General features: G+C 43.0%; 1 protein-coding gene across 1 annotated transcript; it reads left to right on the top strand.

Moving 5' to 3' along the window:
- Nucleotides 1-98: 98 nt before the first annotated feature.
- Nucleotides 99-17,545, top strand: LOC311102550 (zinc finger protein Rlf-like; the record flags this gene model as incomplete). The annotated part of the gene is made up of 8 exons (XM_084143923.1): nt 99-278; nt 11,086-11,240; nt 11,470-11,551; nt 11,775-11,910; nt 12,047-12,249; nt 12,503-12,639; nt 12,830-12,971; nt 13,119-17,545. 8 exons carry the CDS (start codon nt 99-101, stop codon nt 17,529-17,531), a joined length of 5,448 nt encoding a protein of 1,815 aa, XP_084000049.1. The 3' UTR covers nt 17,532-17,545.
- Between the last annotated feature and the right edge of the window lie 4,870 nt (nt 17,546-22,415).

The following is a 22,415-nucleotide window of genomic DNA, read 5'->3' as shown; positions in this document are numbered from 1 at the left end:
CATAATCTTTGGCGCAACCAAATATCACTACCTGGAGCAGTGGCGAGTGCACGCCGATCACATGACGGGATGCATAAGCGCGGTGGCGGGGAGTGAAGATGGCGGATAGTGATGTTGAACAAGAACCCGACTGGAGTAATCCGCCGTCTAACACTGCCGAGGACACTCTCGTCGCCATGGAATGCTTGCTGACTACCTTGAGAGCGCTGGAAGCAACGCTCAGGCAACAAGACATTTCGGAAATATCTTCCACCGAATATTGCGACAACTTCTGCCAGGTAGCTAGCGTGCACGCAAAACTGAAAGGAAAAGGAACGATGTTGGCTGTATGCGCCATCGCCAATATGGCCTTTAGCTGCTAGCTAGCTAGAACATTTTACCAGGATAAGCGAACAATCTACATTCATGCACGACTATAAACAATCAACGCAAAGTATAACAGCTGCATGACATGCCATCCAATGCTGTGCAAAAGACACCATGCTATCGTCAGTGGTTCTAACTCTAGCTAGCTAGTTAACGCGTTAGCAATGTTGTCATGGTTGTTCTGCAAGCTTGAGGTAGCCCAATATTGGACTAAAGGAGCTTACATGTTCTGGAAGCCAAAACAGCCAAGTATTCCATCTAAACGAAAATCGATTATAATTTGCAGTACAGTTCTAGAAACACAAATCCCTCTACTTAAATATCACACATTATTTCACAAAGGCAAAATACACACTTACTATACACTGTTTTGACACAGTTGCAGCATACAGTATTTTTCATTTTTCGTGTGTTTGTGATTTCTGACTTCCGTTTACACACAGGTGTTCAGAGACACAGAGTAGACTACCTGTACTAATTAGCTATCTTCAATTTGTTTTCGGAAACAAGTGTTGTAACATTGAAATATGACCATGTGGGAAGCCAAACCCTATAAAGGAGTATCAATTTAAACTTTTGTTTACAAAAAATCATGCCGATATGAAAGATAAGGTCCTTCATGCTTCCAAAACCATATGGTAAGCGATGCGCGTTGTTGTTCAGACGGAGCGTCGCCGGAGCGTCGCCCTCTTAACGAAACTAAGTCATGATCAAGGGTTAGTTAGAGAGGGAGACAGTCCAGGATGACAAGGCTTGCACAAATATTGTATTTGCTAAATCCAGTACATACAAACTAGTAGCAAGTTTCTTGTTGCCCTTTGCAACGTTTAAATGTTTACAGTAAAAGCTGAGGTGGGCTGCACCACGTTTTGTTTATCAGGCACTAGCTGGCAATCAGGCACTTGCTGGCATGCATGTGAATAGGCCTGCAGGGTTGTCAGTAGTTACCACAGTCACGAAGTGAAAATTGGCGCTCAGGGTTGTCACTAGTTACTACAGTCACAGTCAAAATGGTCTATTGTAAAAATTCATGAACACAACAATTCGATTGTTGGTCTTAGTTTAAGTTTAGGCGTAAGGTTATCAGTGTGGTTAGGTTTAAAATCAGATTTTAATAAGATAAATTGTACAAATAGGCAGGGTTTAGCATAATTATGACTCTGTGGCTGTGGTAACTAGTGACGACCGGCCTTCAGGGCAAGAGTTCTTCATTACTTACTTATCAATAAGCTTTGCCTGACGACTCACCCTGAATGTAATTCCGCTGCTCTATCGATCGCTACATACATTCAGTCAGAAAATGCCACCCTAGAATAGTGTTGCATGGTATACTGAAACTTAGGTGCTTTTTAGATTCTAGAACAGATATTACTTTAGGTACTTCTTTCGAATCACGTCGTCTACTGATTGAGAGAGGACCAAGTCTGTCTCTCAGCGCAGCCGATGTCCCCTTATAGTGCGAGAGCACTGTGCCTGCTCCACTTACTCATTGCTAGCGCTAGCGTGTCCTAAGAAACCACTGCAATCACTGAGAGTCTTGGGCTGCATCACCACTCATGCTGCACAGAAGTTAACACACTTGAATAATGCAACACGGCATGTAGAAATGTTGACTGTTAATTACTGTTCGCAAAACAATATCCTATACAGATTAGAACACTTTGTACAATGCAAGAAGATAGCGGTAGCTTCCTGCCTTGTGGGTTAACTTTCATTGCTAGTTTACAGCTAACGTCAATTCACTACCCTATTACCTTGTTTATGTAAACCATAACACGAAATATTGGTGATTTCAAAGCTGATTGTCACCAAAAAAAGTAATAATTATCTCCCAGTCAATATCATATTTGCTCCAGCCTCGAACTGAAGGTGTGAATTACTTAATGGGTCTTAAAGAGATAGCACACATTTATAAAAGAGGAGATTGCTTTTTCTATGCAAATAGTGTTGATCAGTACAATAAAATAAGTCCCAAATGGAAGGGAAACAGATCGTTTTTTAATCTGAAGCCCCATGAAATCAGCCTAAATGAGCTCAATAACTCAATGCATGCGCACACGCCTATTGAATATGCATTTACCTGTATTGTGAAAAGGCCTAGGCTACATCTTGATTTACCCAGTTTATCAGTAGACTAGAGATTTACCATTCGAAAAAATGATTGCCATTATGATGTTATGTAGTTAGTGGTTAAAAAAAGTCAAATTGATTGTATGGTTGTATAATAATAAAAGATCTGTCTGGATCAAGTGCCATTCTGTGACTTTGGCTAATATGACATCTTTTTTTGCTGTGGTATCATTTTAGTATTGAGTATTGTGATACTAAACCTGGTATTGGTATCAAAGTCAACATTTTGGTATCGTGACAACACTACCCTAGAAGTCGTTTGTGTGACTTCAAAATGAGGGGCGTTGTACAAAACAAATTAATCAGCAATTGGATAGTCTTTAACCAATCAGAGTATCAAAATTGATAACGTCATCTTATAAGCCGGCTCTTGCCCAACCAATCAGTTTCTCTGACCAATCAGAACGGTCAGAATGTGTTGGCATTCTAGAAAACGTTAGGGAGGGAGGCAAATCCAGACTCCTTGTGGAGAAGAAACGTCAGTTGGCCGGAGCGATGTGGAGGGGTAGCCAGGCAACAATTAGCTATCCTAGCTAGTGCATTTATCGTTTATTTGTTAAAGTATATTTTCTGACTTTATTGAACAGAGAGAGAGGATGACAGTGGGGAAAGATAGAGAGAGGTTGTGTCAAAGGGGCAATAGGCCGGATTCGATCCTATGCTGACGCCGTAAGCAAGTGTGCCGTAGACCAGTAGTTCTCAACTGGTTTTGCCTTGGGACCCAAACTGAACCAGGTTGTCTCAGTAGCGACCCAATATTCACATCGCGAAAAATAATCGCCAAAATACAATCTGGAAACGATTTGTAATGCTATATTGATAGTAAATGTAGCAATTATATGACAAGGGAACAACATTCCCACCTCTTTCATTGTGAATAATACAATTTTGCCCATGTTCTTGATGAAGAATGTTAAACTCACTGGCTTGAAATGACAAAATCCACCAAAATAGTGCTGGCAGCTGGCAGATATATTCACTTTCATTTTCAACCTCTCCTTGTCCCAGTATATAATCCCCACATGTTTTAAGATGACAACCATCAATCCTGTTCCCAAGAACTCTGACTTCATGCCACAATGACTACTGCCCTGTAGCACTCACTTCTGTAATCATGAAGTGCTTTGAGAGGCTGGTTATGGCACACATTAACTCCATCGTCCCAGACCCCCTAGACCAACTCCAATTCCCATACCGCCCCAACAGATCCATAGACGATGCAATCTCAATTGCACTCCACACTGCCCTCACCAACCTAGATAAGAGGAATACCTATGTGAGAATGCTGTTCTTTGACTACAGCTCAGCGTTCAACACCATTGTCCCTCCAAGCTCGTCACCAAGCTTATGACTCTGGGTCTGAACACCTTCCTCTGCAACTGGATCCTAGACTTCCTGACGGGCCGAACCCAGGTGGTGAGGGTAGGCAACATCACCTCCACCACACTGACCTTCAACACGGGGCCCCACAAGGGTGTGTGCTTAGTCCCCTCCTGTGACTCCCTGTTCACCACGACTGCGTGGCCACGCACGACTCAAACGCCATCATCAAGTTTGCTGACGACACGACGGTGGTAGGCCTGATCATCGGCGACGATGAGAGAGCCTACAGGGAGGAGGTCAGTGACCTGACAGTGTGGGGCCGGAACAACAACCTCTCCCTCAATATCAGTAAGACCAAGGAGCTGATTGTAATCTACAGGATAGGGGGTGGGATCACACCCCATCCACATCAATGGGGCTGCAGTGGAGTGGTTCGAGTGTTTCAAGTTCCTCTGTGTCCAAATCACTAAGAACTTAAAATGCTCCACACGCCCACAGTCATGAAGAAGGCACGACAGCACCTTAGGCATGACAGCACCTTTTTCCCCTCAGGAGGTTGAAAAGGTTTTGCATAGGCCCTCAAATCCTCAAAGTTCTACAGCTGTACCATTTGAAAGCATCTTGACTGGCTACATCACTGCTCGGTATGGCAATAGCACCGCCCTCGACCGCATGGCGCTACAGAGGGTGGTGCGGACAGCCCAGTACATCACTGGGGCCGAGCTCCCTGCCATCCACTACTTGATTGGAGTCCACCTGTGGTAAATTCAATTGATTGGACATGATTTGGAAAGGCACACACCTGTCTATATAAGGTCCCACAGTTGACAGTGCATGTTAGGGCAAAAACCAAGCCATGAGGTCGAAGGAATTGTCCGTAGAGCTCCGAGACAGGATTGTGTTGAGGCACAGATCTGGAGAAGGGTACCAAAACATTGGGGCGACGGTTCACCATCCAACAGGACAACGACCCTAAACACACAGCCAAGATAATGCAGGAGTGGCTTCGGGACAAGTCTCTGAATGTCCTTGAGTGGCCCAGCCAGAGCTCGGACTTGAACCCGATCGAACATCTCTCGAGAGACCTGAAAATAGCTGTGCAGCAACGCTCCCATCCAACCTGACAGAGCTTGAGAGGATCTGCAGAGAAGAATGGGAGAAACTCCCCAAATACAGGTGTGCAAAGCTTGTAGCGTCATACCCAAGAGGACTCGAGGCTGTAAATGCTGCCAAAGGTTTTTCAACAAAGTACTGAGTAAAGGGTCTGAATACTTAGGTAAATGTGATATTTCAGTTTTTAGCAGAAATGTCTTAACCTGTTTTTGCTTTGTCATTATGGGGTATTGTGTGTAGATTAAATAAATAAATAAAAATACAATTTTAGAATAAGGCTGTAACTTAATAAAATGTGGAAAATGTCAAGGGGTCTGAATATTTTCAGAAGGCACTGTACGTTGCTGCTACTCTGTTTATCATATATCCTGATGCCTAGTCACCTTACTCCTATACATATCTACTTCTATCGATCCAGTATCCCTGCACATTGTAAATATGGTACTGGAACTGACCCTGTATGTAGTATGCTTGCTTACTTTATCGTATTCTTCTTATTTTATATCTTGTGTGTTTTTGTTCTACCTTTTTATTTTTAGTATTACATTGTTATTGATTACTGCATTGTTGGGGTTAGAGCTGGCAAGAAAGGCATTTCACTGTACCTGTGCATGTGACATTAACTTGAAACTTGCTAATAGCGCTATATTGAAAATACTGTGAGATAAAATAATGAAGAAATGCAATTTTATTATCATTTCTACACACTTTTTTTTGAGTGTGTGTAATTTTGACCCCCTTTTTCTCCCCAATTTCATGATTACGATCTTGTCTCATCGCTGCAACACCCATGGGGCTCGGGAGAGGCGAAGGTGGAGTCATGCGATCTCCAAAACATGACCCGCCAAACCGCGCTTCTTAATACCCGCTGGCTTAACCCGGAAGCCAGCCAGCCCCAATGTGTCGGAGGAAACTGACGATTGAAGTCAGCCTGCAGGCGCCCGGCCCGCCACAAGCAGTCGCTAGAGCACGATGAGCCAAGTAAAGCCCCCCCCCCGGCCAAACCCTCACCTAACCTGGACGACGCTGGGTCAATTGTGCGCCGCCCTATGGGACTCCCGGTCACGGCCGGTAATGGCACAGCCTGGGATCGAACCCCAGGCTGTAGTGACGCCGCAACACTGCGATGCAGTGCCTTAGACCGCTGCACCTCTCGGGAGGCCTCTACACACGTTCTACCTGGTTTAAGTAATTTAAATTCAGACTGAAGTATTTTTACATTTAAAAAACACATTGACAATTTTCACACAAAAAAAAAATCATTTCTTGTTTTACTCAGACACCTGTGACCCACTCAAACCTCTTGAATGAATGCTTCAATCTTGTTGACATCGGTAAAGTTCTGTCACCTCCTGCTTCTTTCACAGAGCAAAGACATTTAGGGACCAAGGAGAAAATGCAATAACAAAAAAAAAAGGGAACGATTTTCTGTGCTAAATTTCCAAATGACATCACCTTGACCAGTTGTAAGGAAATAGAAAGCTGTGTAGTTGGATGGAAATTATCCAACCATTATGCAGAAATTATGTTGAATATATAATAATAAACTACATTGTATCAATCTGACTCCCAATATTATGTGAATAAATGCAACAGGCCCTGTACATTTACATTACATTTACGTCATTTAGCAGACGCTCTTATCCAGAGTGACTTACAAATTGGTGCATTCACCCTATAGCCAGTGGGATAACCACTTTACACGTTTTTTTTTTTGGGGGGGGGGGGGATCTGGTCTCTAGAGGATCTGGTCAAGGCAGCGAGCCTTGCCTCACCACTTAGTATGACCATAACGAACATGTCTAACTTGCACCGTTATGCAATTATTAAGAGACTAGATACAAATAGCTAATGCTGTCAACCACTGTTCTAGCATAAATGTATTGAGGCAAGCAGATCCGGGATGTCAAAGTGGTACCAAAGCATATGCTATGTGTATAGTGTATATAACAACTATCAATAGTCAATCAAAATAATTACTCCGTGAAACGAGGAATGCATTCACTCAAGTCAACTTATAGAATTAACACTCAAACAATTAGTGTACATCAATTCAGAATAATCTCTAAGAGAAAAATATGTGTGTGATACACACAGGAGCTTGCTAACAAGATCTCAAAGTATGAACAAATTCACTGTCCTTTTAACCAAATTTAAGCAGAAACTCACGCCCAACCTGAATGAAAAATGTAAAAACAATAGACAGGAACAACACACCCAGATTCTAATCTAATAAACTCAATTTAAATGATAGGAGAGCACCCCTGTGTCGCTTCTCTTTGAACTATCCGCCGTCCGATGAACAAAGTTTCCCTGTAACAATAAATCCATAGCACTTAAAACGTATCAAAATTGTTAGCTCTTGCTGAGTCAAAATTGAGGTTACATTGGGTGTATCGTTTTACTGCAAGAAATGCTTAACTCTGCAGAAGTTAATATTAAGGCTATGTGAGAGTTTATTGACCTACGGTCACTGTCCAGATTTCAGTTTCCATTAAACCCATCTGAAAAGTAGACTACAGTTCCCTTGACGTGCCATAAGCTTATTTGAAGTCCCCGTCTTGTGACTGTCGTATTTGTATAGTGCCTCACAGTCATCACACATAACAGCTATCATCCTCTTTTACCACTTCACCAAATCTTTCCCAAACATTACTTTTCTGGCCCTCCCTTCTCTTTATTTTCATCTCTCCATTTCGCAGCTTTTTGCCTCCGTGGATCGACTTAACATCTTCTGCCCGTTCCCAAAAGCAGTTGCTGATTGGCGTGTAGGCTGTTTGTCATGCGTACAGTTAAGCCCTAAAGCGTAGGCTTGCGCACTAATGCCAGATAGATTAGAATAATGAAAGTAAAACCTAACTGCAGCCTATAGATAGATATAAATTGTACAAGAAGGATACATTTATATTTTCTTTATTCAACCCGCCACCCACCCGCCCTTCATCCACACAATATTTAATAATAATATAAATAATATGCCATTTAGCAGACGCTTTTATCCAAAGCGACTTACAGTCATGCGTGCATAAATTTTTACGTATGGGTGGTCCCATACATCACTACAACCTAGGGCATAGCTGCTTTTAGCAACGCTAGTATTTAGACACTAATGTTGCTGGTAATTAGCTTGCAAAAAAACGTAAATTTCAACTTACTCTGATTTTCTGTAGGCTTGGTCCTTATGAGGGGGGAATTTGAGAGAAAAAATATAGGACGTATAATTAAACAATTTCCAAATGTGGGTCTGTTGTAAACCCATGCAGTTCCTCAGCGAGGTCAGTTCCTCTCGGCTTACCTCATGTTAAAAGTCCCCCACAATTTCTAGCTTATTTTTTTGTGCAGGAATGGCACGCATGCAGAACTTTTATTTTGACATGAGGTAAGCCGAGAGGAACTGACCTCGCTGAGGAACTGCATGGGTTTACAACAGACCCACATTTGGAAAGTCTATTTAATTATACATTCTATTGTTTTTTTTCTCAATTTCCTCCCCGCATAACGACCAACCCTATGGACAATCAACAGAGTAAATATAAATTGTATTTCATTTCAGTCTGACTTCCGGCTGACTATTCTGTTTTTTTGCAAGCTAGGCCTAATTCCTAGTAACGCTAGTGTGTAAATTCTAGCATTGCTAAAAGCAGCTACCTAGGCCACAGCTAGTGCATTTATTAGCTAAATGTTATTTATTACAACTAGCTAGCTACAGCAGCTCGTTTCAAAATCGAGTTACTGTAACAAGCTAATTTGACCCTATCACACTCTCTACAAAACATATGCCTTCTAGCTAGTTGATGTCAACAAAGTGGTTCAACCATGTGTATATATATTTTTTAACACTAACATAATAAAGCTAAGTTGATGGGTACATTTGTGTCAAATGCAATATGCAAGTATAGATAATCTCCCGAGTGGCGCAGTGGTCTTAAGGCCACTAGAGATCCTGGTTCGAATCCAGGCTCTGTCATAGCCGGCCGTGACCGGGAGACCCATGGGGCGGCGCACAATTGGCCCAGCAGGGATGTAGCTCAGTTGGTAGAGCATGACGTTTGCAACGCCAGGGTTGTGTGTTCGATTTACACGGGGGGCCAGTATGAAAAAATAAAAAATAAGAATGTATGCACTCACTTAACTGTAAGTCGCTCTGGATAAGAGCGTCTGCTAAATGACTAAAATGTAAATGTAATATTGACAAGATAGTCAACTGACTGCTCTAACAATGGAAATAAATGTCTGCAAAGACGGAAGGCAGGCGGGAGGAGGCGATATCAGGTGGGAACATTCTAGGCAATGAGAGGTCAGATACGCGTGTGAAAAAGACACAATTCCGATATAAAATCGTTTTTCTCAAAGTTTCCGGAATGCCATATACAGTGCATTCGGAAAGTATTCATTCCTTGACTTTTTCCACATTTTGTTACGTTCCAGCCTTATTCTAAAATTGATTCAATTGTCCCCCCCCCCCACGCATAAATCTACACACAATACCCCATAATGACAAAGCAAAAACAGGTTTTTTATAATTTTTTGCAAATGTATTAAAATTTAGATAAGTATTCAGACCCTTTACTCAGTAACTTGTTGACGCACCTTTGGCAGCGATTACAGTCTTCTTGGGTATGACGCTACAAGCTTGGCACACCTGTATTTGGGGAGTTTCTCCCATTTACTCTCTGCAGATCCTCTCAAGCCCTGTCAGCGTCGCTGCAGAGCTATTTTCAGTCTCTCCAGAGATGTTAGATCGGGTTCAAGTCCTAGCTCTGACTGGACCACTCAAGGACATTCAGAGACTTGTCCCGAAGCCACTCCTGCGTTGTCTTGGCTGTGTGCTTAGGGTCGTTGTCCTGTTGGAAGGTGAACCTTTGCCCCAGTCGGAGGTCCTGAGTGCTCTGGAGCAGGTTTTCATCAAGGATCTCTCTGTACTCTGCTCTGTTCATCTTTCCTTTGATCCTGACTAGTCTCCCACTCCCGCTGAAAAACATCCCCACAGCATGATGCTGCCACCACCATGCTTCACCGTAGTGATTGGCCAGGTGATGAGCGGTGCCTGGTTTCCTCCAGATGTGACGCTTGGCATTCAGGTCAAAGAGTTAAATCTTGGTTTCATCAGACCAGAGAATCTTGTTTCTCATGGTCAGAGTCCTTTAGGTGCATTTTGGCAAACTCCAAGCGGGCTGTCATGGGCCTTTTACTGAGGGTTGGCTTCCGTCTGGCCACTACCATAAAGGCCTGAATGGTGGAGTGCTGCAGAGATGGTTGTCTGTCTGGAAGGTTCTTCTATTTCCACAGAGAAACTCTGGAGCTCTGTCAGAGTGCCTCGACACAATCCTGTATCGGAGCTCTACAGACAATTCCTTCGACCTTATGGCTTGGTTTTTGCTCTGACATGCACTGTCAACTGTGGGACCTTTTTAGGTGTATGCTTTTCCAAATCATGTCCAATCAATTGAATTTACCACAGGTGGACTCCAATCAAGTTGTAGAAACACCTCAAGGATGATCAATGGAAACAGGATGCACCTGAGCTCAATTTCGAGTCTCATAGCAAAGGGTCTGAGTACTTATGTAAATATGAATGTTCTGTTTTTTAATAAATTTGCATAAAATTCTAAAAACCTGTTCGCTTTGTCATTATGGGGTATTTAATCCATTTTAGAATAAGGCTGTAACGTAACAAAATTTGGAAAAAGTCAAGGGGTCTGAATACTTTCCGAACACACTGTATATCAGTACATCTGTAACAACCTAAACATTACAAAATAAGCCTCACTTAGCAAATTAGCAATTACATTTTTTTGTTGACCAAATTCGACACTCATAGATTTTGGTTAATCCTCTTGCTTCGCCTCTTCCTCTCTGACAAAATTAGGAAATTAAGACTGTTTTTTGTTTTCAACAGAAATTGTAGTATCAGAGTTGAGTGTGAGACCATTTTACCAAAAAAGAGAACCCTAAACTGGGTTCATTATGGCTGCTGAACCATTAATTGGAAGGTAATTGGGTGTTAAGTTAGCTGTAGCTGTTGCCTTAGTTGAAATGAAAGTGCAAAAATAATATTTTTATTTCTTAGAACTAACCTAGCTGCCTGTTTTGTCATTGAAATTTATTTTGAAAATTTTTTTAAACCTCTTTCCTACATGACTGTCTTTGCAGACACTGATGCACTATGCTGGGAGCAGGAATTCTGTGGAGCATGGTCTTCCCCTTCTTGAGGTCTACTGCCTGTCCATCAACTGCTTTGCTGCTGCAAGGCCACACCTCACTGCAGACTCTGATAATGTGGCCCTCGTGTTAAAGAGACTAGCATTGTGAGTCAACTCAGAGTAAAAACGTGTTTGAAACTGTTAAGGTTGTACCAACATACATTTCTTCTTTTTTTACCTGAGCAGTACCACACTTTCTACTGTGTGCTGCAATACATAGCCTGTCGTCTTAAAAATGTTTGTGCTGCATGTTAGAAATAGATAACATTGTGTCATGAAGTTTCACAAGTTGCCACTTGTTCCTCATTGTGTCTCTTTGTTATTTTGCTTTCAGGAGCTGTTTTGAACTGTTGCTGTCTGTGCCTGAAAACGAAATCCCTTATGAGGCCTGGGTTCAATTTTACCGTTCTGTTCAGGTAAAGGATGGGGTCTGTTTGATAATAAGTAAATGTGTTGTGAAAGCATGAGAGCACATCAGCAGGAGAATTGAGAGAAGTTGCAGAAGTGATTTTATTTCCAATCCAAATCTTGATATGAGGGCTGTGCTACATGAACTACTTTACCCTGCTGTCACTTTTAGCTGAAGGGACATTTGTGGCCCAACCACTTTCTTTGTGTGTGTTCTTGCGGATTTCGCAGGTGGCCCATGATGCCTTGTTGGAGTATGGGAGCACAGACCTGGCAGCCTTGCTCCAGATCACAGGAGAGGGGGGAGCATGGAGTAACCCTGTCCTAAGCGCCCTTCTCACCGGTCAGCCCACAAACACAGAGGAAGGTCAGTATCACCACCTTACTGCATTGACATGGTAATGATGCACAAGGAAGCAGCAGTGACTAATAAGGCTGATCTTGTGATTTTGAAGTATTGGTATTAGTCATCCAGCCACTGCAGCTCTGTCATTGTCCTTCAGTTGAGGCGTACATTGCCTTGGAGGGGGAGGGCTTCATGGAGATGCGGGTCAAACACCTGGAGAAAGTGGGGGAGGTGGCGAAGGCTGTGGTGCTGGCTAAGTCCTGTGCTGAATGCAACCTCGTCTCCAACCAAACCACCTTCCGGCAGACCTACGTCGCTCTCCTCTGCCACCTGCTGCCCGGTGAGGAGGCCATCATGGAGGTCTGTCAGTGTGTTGTTGTGAGAACAGCATCATTTGTCTTTTAACTCAGCTCAGTTATGTTATTTATACTGCTATTTAAATAGCGTTCAGAGAAAGCTGAAAGGAAATGTGATGGCACAGTGAATCTGACAGTTGTGTGTTGTGCAATCTTCACAAGTAGAGTATGAACTCATTCGCCCTTGAGATGTAAGTGAAATGGTCCACAGTACTGTAGTTCTATGCATGATTTGGCCTTTATTATTTATCCCACAGATATCCAGACTGGACTGTAAGGATGTGCTGGATATTACATGCAGTTTGGAGACAGAGGGGGAGGAAAACACAGCCTTCATCCTGTGTACCACCTTCCTAACTCAACAGCTGCAGCAGCAGAGCTTGTACTGCTCCTGGTGAGTTTTTTAGTGGTCAATGTCAAATCTTGGGAAGCATATGGATAAATTGAAGTGAATGAATGTTATGCACATGAATGATCTCATTTGCAGAGGGACCCTGAATAATCGTAGCCCAATCTTAGTTCTGGGCTGGTGTGCAGTTTTTGGTCTTTCTAATGTATATTTCTCTGTGCTGCTTCATCTTTAGGGAGCTCACACTGTTGTGGAGTAAGCTTCAGAGAAGGATTGACCCATCTTTGGAATCACTGCTGGAGCGTTGCCTGCAGCTAGGTGCCATTGCTAAGACCGTTTACCATCTGCTCTTCCTTGTGCACGTCATTCGGACAGAGGTAGAAGAATACAGCTTTTTCTCCCTCTGATTTTGAATGTCATTGCAATAAATTGTTAAGCAGTTTTGAATTGTTATTTTAGTGAAATATTAGTTTTGAAAATAAATCTAAATTTGTAGGCCACTGATTCCCCTGTTTCTTCTACAGGCTGAGGAGCTAGGCCTGGCTTCGTCTGTGGAGTTATGTGTTAAAGCACTACAGCTCCCAAACAAAGAGGACACAGAGACGAGGATTTCTGTGTGCAAGACTGTAGCCTGCCTCCTAGCAGATGATCTTGAGGTGTTGCGAGCTTGCCAGCTGACAGAGTTTCTGTTAGGCCTCTCTCTTGTGGCCTTCAGCTCCCTTGAAGAGCTCTCTCTGCGGACCGATCAGAAGTATGACCAGGAAAATGCCACCATCCCCAACTCCCTGCGGTGTGAACTGCTCCTGGCACTTAAAGCCCACTGGCCTTTCGACCCCGAATTCTGGGACTGGAAAACACTCAAGCATCAGTGCATCAGGCTGCTGGGGCTTGAGCCTGAGCCAGAGGAGGATGAGGAAGAAGAGGAAGAGGGGGGGCAGGAGGAGGTTAGTCTTGGGCAGGATGTAAAGGAGGAGGTGGAGAGGGGATTTGTTGATATGCCAAGAGAATACTTAAATGGGACAAGTGTTGGAATTGATGGACATGAGGAAAATGAGAGGGACAGTAAACCACCTTTAAAGCCAGATGCTGAGGGTACCTCAGTGCAGGGCTCACTGCCAAAGAAATACAAGTTGTTCTGCAAGATTTGTAAGAAACATTTTACTGAAACGCGAATCCGTCTTCACTCTAAGAGGCATGAAAAAAACGGTGTTTTCACCTGCCCTGTCTGCCTGAAGAAGTTTAAGAGCAGAAAAGATTTTATCCCACATACTAAACTACACCTTCGAATGCCATCCAGAAGCACTCGGCAGAAGAAAAAGGACAAACAGAGGATTGATTGGGATAAAGAAATGGAGGAGGATGACTTTGAGCCTGGTGAGATTGCCCTTGATCCATCCTTAATGCTGTACTACCAGGCCACACATGATCCTGATGTTCTGGAGCACATTTTAGAACAAGCTTCATCTGCACCCAGGAAGCCTGGACATGAGGATAATGTCACATTTGATTACATTAACTTTCATTTTGAATTGCAGAATCGTGACATATACACATGCCCTGCCACTCACTGTACAAAGACTTTTAAGCATTCCAAGTATTTGGGTGTGCACTTAAAATCTGAACATGTTAGGGACCAGAACGTGAAACATTATTTTGAAATGAAAGACCGTAGGGAAAAGTGCACTTACTGCCGGCGCCACTTCATGTCTGCCTATCACCACCGAAGACATCAGCGTTTGCACTACGGTGACCTGCCTTACATGTGTATGGTCACAGGTTGTGGTGCTCGTTTCAGCACCTCCAATGAGCTTCTCGCACATAAGCATAGCCATGGCTATGAACTTAGCTACCAATGTGAGCTCAAAGGATGTAGTCTTTCTTTCTGTGACTTGGGGCAGGTATACCACCATGAAGCACAGCACTTTCGTGATGCTGCATACAGCTGCGCAAGCCTTGAATGCAAGAAGTTCTACTTTTCTAAAAAGGAATTCAGCAGGCATTTAGCGTCACACGGCATTACCTTCTCTCAGGAAGACTTTGAGGCACAGAGGAAGGCCATAAGAAAACATCTTGACTCCATAACTGAGGACATAGCCAGCCCCAAAAAGTATTGTGAAACAAAGACTGTACTGGAGGAGGTAGTCAATGGGGGAAATAATGCTACTTCCTCTACATGCAGAGCCTCCTCTTCACATGTGTCGAGCTGCAAGGAGCCCAAAGGCACAATGACATCGGTTGCTGTGTGCTTTGATGGAAAAAAGTTCACTTGTGGTTTTGAGAGGTGTGGATTGACCTTCTCCAAAGCTAGAGATGTTCACAAGCACCTGAGGGGTTTTCATCCAGAGCATTTCAAGGCAGAGAATAAGGAACGCAAAAATCTTGACAAAGAGAAGGGCTTGAAATCTAAAGGTCTAAAGGTCGAAACAGAGCAGGACAATGATGACAAGAACAAACATGAACATGCAGCTTGTCTGCTAATGAAGGGATCAAACCAGGGAATTGCTTGCCCTTCCCTTATTAAGAACAACACAACATCTACCTCATGCCTGGCCAATGATAATGACCCTTTGAGAGAGATTTTGATTGGGCTTAGCCAGCTTAGTCTGACTCCCTCCAACTCTACAAATGGATATTGTGAGCCCTCCCACCCAATGTCAGAGTCCACCACATCAAAGATATCCTGCAATCAGGGTCTTGGCACCATGTCCCCAGTTGTGTTATTGCAAAAGAGAGCACCACCCGCTGTTGGTGAGAGGATGAAATTGACATCAACCGCTGAACCATCAGTAGCCCACGGTCTACCCTCAGAGCAACACTTAGAGTCTACTAAGCCATACTTCTGTTATCTTAATGGCTGCAACTTTAGATGTGTGATGAGCACTACCCTGAGGCGCCACTACATGAACAAGCATCATTTCTCAGAGGAGAAGGTGAAAGGAATGAAGATTCTCAAATCACTGACATTTAAGCCATTTAAGTGCCACCTCTGCTTCAAATGCCATAGAGAGAAGACAGACTTGAGGGTTCATTATCTTCAGACTCATAGACTTAGCGAGGCAGTTGTGGAGAAAATGAGCTGGTCTAAAAAGTGGGTTGAGGGTAAACCCCCAGAACCCACCAAGCCCACAGTCTCCCTTATACACAAATCTCAGACCCTCACCTGGCAACACCCCTCCTGGCAGCAGAAGTACCAGAAAAAGAAAGTAATGTGGAGGCGACATGTGGAGGGACATCCTTCCGTGCTTTCAGAAGACCCAGCTTTACAGAAGTTTAGGTGCAGCTACGCCAACTGTAATGCCTCTTACCTCCTGAACAGTAGCTTGGTGCGTCACTTGGAGAGTGAGCATCCTTACCAGGCGAAGAGTAGCCTAAAGCATCACAGAAAGAGTTATCATCCTTACCAGGCGGCCATGTGCTGCAAGTACGAGGGCTGTACCCAAGTGTTCACCCAAAGCAGTAGTCTGAAAAAACATGTACTCTCTAGCCACCTCCATTACTATGATTCACTCGTATTGCGTCTCCAGAATACTCACAACGACACTTCAGTCACTGGTTGCCAAAAGAAGTTGATCTTCACATCATCTACGCTACAGAAAGATGCAACCAAGCTACCTCTCAGGCAATCTCTGAGACACTGCCCAAAGTCTCCCGAAGATGTTAAGGCTGAAGAAACTAGTGAAGAGCATGATGAAGATGATGGTGAAATTTTGAATGTTGACCAAAGTATTGTAGAGTCCAAATCAAAACACAAGTTTGAAGATATGGTCTTCCGTTCCCATGAAGAGGCCTTGCAGATGTGCCAAGATCGCTGTCAACGTGAAGCCTACCCATGCATGGTGCAGGGTTGTGATTCTGTAGTCAAATTGATACGTAGTATGCGCCGTCACTATTTGAATTGCCACAAATTAACCAATCAGGCTTTTGAATTGAATGAGAATAAGCTTGTGTTTAGTGCAGAGCAACTGGAGGAGCTGATACAGAGGAATACTGTATTATCTGCTTGGCCTGATATGACGAGGGCACCTAACGGAGTTCTGAAGATGGAGTATCAAGCAGAGCCAGAGAACCCTGGTGGTCCATCTGTGCCTATGAGTCTGCACTCCATCAAAGCAGAAACCCTTGATGACCATGACCCACTGGGGTTCAAAGAGGAGCCACCTGCGGAGAGGAATGTTTTGGTTGGTGCAGATGACTTGCTTTATGGAGAACCTACTGGGCACACGGAGGACCCTGCTACTCAGAACAGCCACAGCCAAGAGGTAAGGCCAAGGCGAAAATCCTCAAACCCGCCTGCTCTTGATCTCTCTCCACCATCCTCCCTCAGATTCAGTGTTGATGAGGGCTTCATGGACAGTTCAGGCAAACCAACAAACATTGTGTCCTTGTCCTCTCCTCAAGCCCGCCAGCCACTTAAACGTAAGAACGCGCTCTCTGACCACCCACCCATTTCAAAGGACCCCCAGCCTCAAATCCCTCCCCCTCACACATTTGACCTGGCTACTTACAAACCTATGGGATTCGAGTCGTCTTTCCTGAAGTTCATACAGGAGAACTCCAAGGATAAGGATGCTGAGAGGCCCCAGGCTTCTCACTGCAACAACCACAGGCCTGATCCAACTGTGGTGTCAGCTCGGCAGCGGGATTCCTACAGACATAGCTGTTCTGTAAAGGAGAACAGCCAGGTGGGCCTCACTACTACCCATAGCAGGCGGGCTCAGTCTTCCCCACTTAAGACTCTTCCCAGGACAGGGGACACATCAGTCCAGAACTTGCGCGTCATCTTAGACAAGGCTCTTACAGGTTGTGGTGACCTAGCCATTAAGCAGCTGCATCACCTCAGGCCCGTGGTGGTTCTTGAGAGGCCAAGGTTTTCCACTTCCTTGCTTGACCTCTTCCCCACAAAAACGAATGATAAGCTAATTCTCGAAGGTTCGTAGAACTGAGCACTTTTGTGTCCAATATAAAGATTTTCTCAGTGTTATTTTCCTAATGTTATTACTACTCTGATATTATCAGTCTCTTTTAAGTTGCCAAACTGATCAGCTCAAGTACCTTAATTTACATACATGTTTCAACCTAAGAAAAACGGCCCCCTGATTTTTTTGAAAAACCTCATCAGTCTGTATTACATTTCTGTCAGATGATGAACGTTCCAATGTATATGTATCTTAACTTTTATAAAACATTTTCAAATATTATTTAAGAAGAACGATTTAGCTCATTTGCCCATTCCAATGCTATTAATTTGTCTGAATATAGCTTTCATGGGACAGAAACATCTAATTTGCCATTTTTGTCCCCTCTGAGTATCAAGACACAATTTATTCAATACAGTAGGCAGACATGTAATGCTTTATAAGATTTAATAAATGTTTGAATAGGACCTTTCAAAAATATGAAATTGCATTGTGTATTTTTCTTTTCCTTTTCATTCCTTACATTGATTAGCCTGTAAACTCTTCAGGAAACTAGTCAGTATTTCTTATGAAAGTGACAGTGGGCTATAAATATACCAATTTTACATTAGCTCCTGTTTGCCCCACCCCCCAGGATGTCATTTTCCATTTTCTGAATGTCCATAAAACCTCATATTCAGAATTATTTGTACAGTCGTGGTCAAAAGTTTTGAGAATGACACAAGTATTGATCTTCACAAAGTTTGCTGCTTCAGTGTTTTTAGATATTTTTGTCAGATGTTACTATGGTATACGGAAGTATAATTACAAGCATTCCATATGTGTCAAAGGCTTTTATTGACAATTACATTACGTTTATGCAAAGAGTCAATATTTGCAGTGTTGACCCTTCTTTTTCAAGACCTCTGCAATCCTCCCTGGCATGCTGTCAATTAACTTCTGGGCCACATCCTGACTAATGGCAGCCCATTCTTGCATAATCAATGCTTGGAGTTTGTCAGAATTTGTGGGTTTTTGTTTGTCCACCCGCCTCTTGAGGATTGACCACAAGTTCTCAATGGGATTAAGGTCTGGGGAGTTTCCTGGCCATGGACCCAAAATGTCGATGTTTTGTTCCCCGAGCCACTTAGTTATCACTTTTGCCTTATGGCAAGGTGCTCCATCATGTTGGAAAAGGCATTGTTCGTCACCAAACTGTTCTTGGATGGTTGGGAGAAGTTGCTCTCGGAGGATGTGTTTGTACCATTCTTTATTCATGGCTGTGTTATTAGGCAAAATTGTGAGTGAGCCCACTCCCTTGGCTGAGAAGCAACCCCACACATGAATGGTCTCAGGATGCTTTACTGTTGGCATGACACAGGACTGATGGTAGTGCTCACCTTGTCTTTTTACCGGATGCCCCAAACAATTGGAAAGGGGATTCATCAGAGAAAATGACTTTACCCCAGTCCTCAGCAGTCCAATCCCTGTACCTTTTGCAGAATATCAGTCTGTCCCTGAGGTTTTTCCTGGAGAGAAGTGGCTTCCTCGCTGCCCTTCTTGACATCAGACCATCCTCCAAAAATCTTTGCCTCACTGTGCGTGCAGATGCACTCACACCTGCCTGCTGCCATTCCTGAGCAAGCTCTGCACTGGTGGTGCCCCGAACCCGCAGCTGAATCAACTTTAGGAGACGGTCCTGGCGCTTGCTGGACTTTCTTGGGTGCCCTGAAGCCTTCTTCACAACAATTGAACCTCTCTCCTTGAAGTTCTTGATAATCCGATAAATGGTTGATTTATGTGCAATCTTACTAGCAGCAATATCCTTGCCTGTGAAGCCCTTTTTGTGCAAAGCAATGATGACGGCGCATTTCCTTGCAGGTAACCATGGTTAACAGAGGAAGAACAATGATTTCAAGCACCACCCTCCTTTTAAAACTTCCAGTCTGTTATTCTAACTCAATCAGCATGACAGAGTGATCGCCAGCCTTGTCCTCGTCAACACTCTCACCTGTGTTAACGAGAGAATCACTGACATGATGTCAGCTGGTCCTTTTGTGGCAGGGCTGAAATGCAGTGGAAATGTTTTGGGGGGATTAAGTTCATTTTTATGGCAAAGAGGGACTTTGCAATGAATTGTAATTCATCTCATCACTCTTCATAACATTCTGGAGTATATGCAAATTGCCATCATAAAAACTGAGGCAGCAGACTTTGTGAAAATGTAATATTTGTGTCATTCTCAAAACCTTTGACCACGACTGTAGTGTGCACTACAGTAACACAGTATTGCCGTTGTATACAGGAAGATACCAGTCAAATATCAATGGATGATTCTTATTTATAAATGATTATTTATTTATTTTGCCTGCTAACACTTTATAAAAAATTGTTTTATATACTTTAATGTAAAGAGGCATAAGTAGTATATAAACTTTGCATTATTGCTGAGCTTTATTCTCTACGGGATCGATGTCCCATATACGGGACGGTTGAGCTAATGTGATTAGCATGACTGTTGTAAGTAACAGCAAACCTTCCAGGACATAGACATAGACATGTCTTATATGGGCAGAAAGCTTAAATTCTTGGTAATCTAACTGCACTGTCCAATTTACAGTAGCTATTACAGTGGAAAAATACCATGCTATTGTTTGAGGAGAGTGCACAACAACAAACTTTTTTTTTAAAGGTTTGATACATTCACATTCGCCTCCCGAGTGGCGCAGTGGTCTAAGGCACTGCATCGCAGTGCTAGCTGTGCCACTAGAGATCCTGGTTCGAATCCAGGCTCTGTCGTAGCCGGCCGCGACCGGGAGACCCATGGGGCGGCGCACAATTGGCCCAGCGTCGTCCAGGGTAGGGGAGGGAATGGCTGGCAGGGATGTAGCTCAGTTGGAGCATGGCGTTTGCAACGCCAGGGTTGTGGGTTCGATTCCCACGGGGGGCCAGTATGAAAAAATAAAAAAATAATGTATGCACTCACTAACTGTAAGTCGCTCTGGATAAGAGCGTCTGCTAAATGACTAAAATGTAAATGTAAATGTAAGGTAAATAATGTACTTACATTCAGTAATCTTGCTCTGATTTGTCATCCTAAAGGTCCCAGAGATAAAATGTAGCATAGTTTTGTTTGATAAAATCAATTTGTATATTCAAACGTAGGAACAGGGTTCTACAGTTTGAACCCCTGCTGTCTCTGGCTCTACACCCACCCCGCCCGGCCATCTAGATGTGTGAAAGTTAGTGTATAAGTTAATGATCCATCATGAATGACATTCCTGGGAGTGTGTAAACTTCCATTTTGTATTACCGTATCATTTTTGTATGTTCTTTATAGTTATGTACTTGAAAATGTATCAATTGACCAATTCGGCACATTTGGGCAGACTTGATACAAAATAGTCCAGTATTGCAATGCTTCACTGGATCAATCTGAAACTTTGCACACACTGCTGCCATCTAGTGGCCAAAATCAAAAATGTGCCTAAACTGCAATATTATATTGTGGCCTTTCTCTTGCAAAAAAATAAATTTAAATTAAAAAGCATGTTTTTTTGTTTGTATTATCTTTTACCAGATCTAATGTGTTATATTCTCCTACATTAATTTCACATTTCCACAAACTTCAAAGTGTTTCATTTCAAATGGTATCAAGAATATGCATATCCTTGCTTCAGATCCTGAGCTACAGGCAGTTAGATTTGGGTATGTCATTTTAGGCGAAAATTGAAAGAAAAAGGGTCCGATCCTTAAGAGGTTAATTCAAGTGCACACGAGACTTGTTAGGTTAGTGGTGTTTCTGTAGCACATGTGACTGCAGAGTTTGCTTAAATCACCACTAGATTGATGCAAATAATCACAATATCATTCTGCCAGGTAGGCATTGGCTACTTCGTAGTTAACATTTAATTGAGAAGGTTTTTGGGAAAGCCTTTCCATCTACCAGAAGACTTCATCGCTAACGGCTACATAAACTGGTAGACAAACGTGCACACACAGACAGGGGCATTCTGCAGTGCCTCTTCAGAAAGTTTAAGGAAAATACAAATCACTGATGCATTTTGTTAATGTCTTACGATAATCTTGGGCAAATGTATACATTTTCTAATAAATTCAATATATATTTTTATTTTGTTAAATTCCGATGTAATGTCTGGATTACGTGATACCGTCTGCGTTCCCCGTGGATTTTATAGGGCCCTAATTGTGCAGTCGAAGGAAGTCAGTGCAAACTCATGTCGTGGGGGTGATTTCATGCAATCACAGTTTCTTAAAAGTGAGAGTGCTCTGTCAAGGGCTGTATCTCTGTCAGTCTCTCTCATCATGTCTTGTATGAGCCTTAAAAAAGACAGGGCTTCAAGTTAATCATGTCTTTGTATGTCTCTGTATGTCACTCTAAGGCACCCAGTACCTGGAGATTTCCACTCCAATCTCTGCACCCCCCCCCCACACACCTCTACTTGCCTCTCCGTTTGGTCCCTAGAGGCCACTGCTAGGCAGCAGTCAGACCCAGAAAGAGATTGCATCTTTTCCTTCTAAAGCCAGTCCTTGCATTACATTTGACATTGAAGCTTACAGTACAGGTACAGTACGTATCGCAAAGAAACTTGTTTTTACAGAGTGCTGTATCATTGATTGTAGTGATATCACCAGTTGCCCAAATACTTACGTCTTTTATGATTGTAGTAATATTAATGACAAATGCAGTCTGAAAAAAGAGAGAAGGGGGTGAAGTGACCGACCAAGGTAACATTGTGGCATGTTTACACCTGGTTTTATCATTTCCATCTATTGAGGACAGCGGATCTTGAACCGCTCAATTAACAGACATTAGTAATGTCACAGCAACATTGTAGCTAATATAGCGTCTAACAATTGAATGATGCATTCACCATGCAGCCGGTGGAGAAAAAGCACAAGATA

This window comes from Coregonus lavaretus, assembly GCF_964263955.1.
Source record: "Coregonus lavaretus genome assembly, chromosome: 27".
Classification (NCBI taxonomy): domain Eukaryota; kingdom Metazoa; phylum Chordata; class Actinopteri; order Salmoniformes; family Salmonidae; genus Coregonus; species Coregonus lavaretus.
The sequence above is the reverse complement of the archived record's forward strand: the minus strand, read 5'-3'. Positions and strand labels throughout refer to the sequence as shown.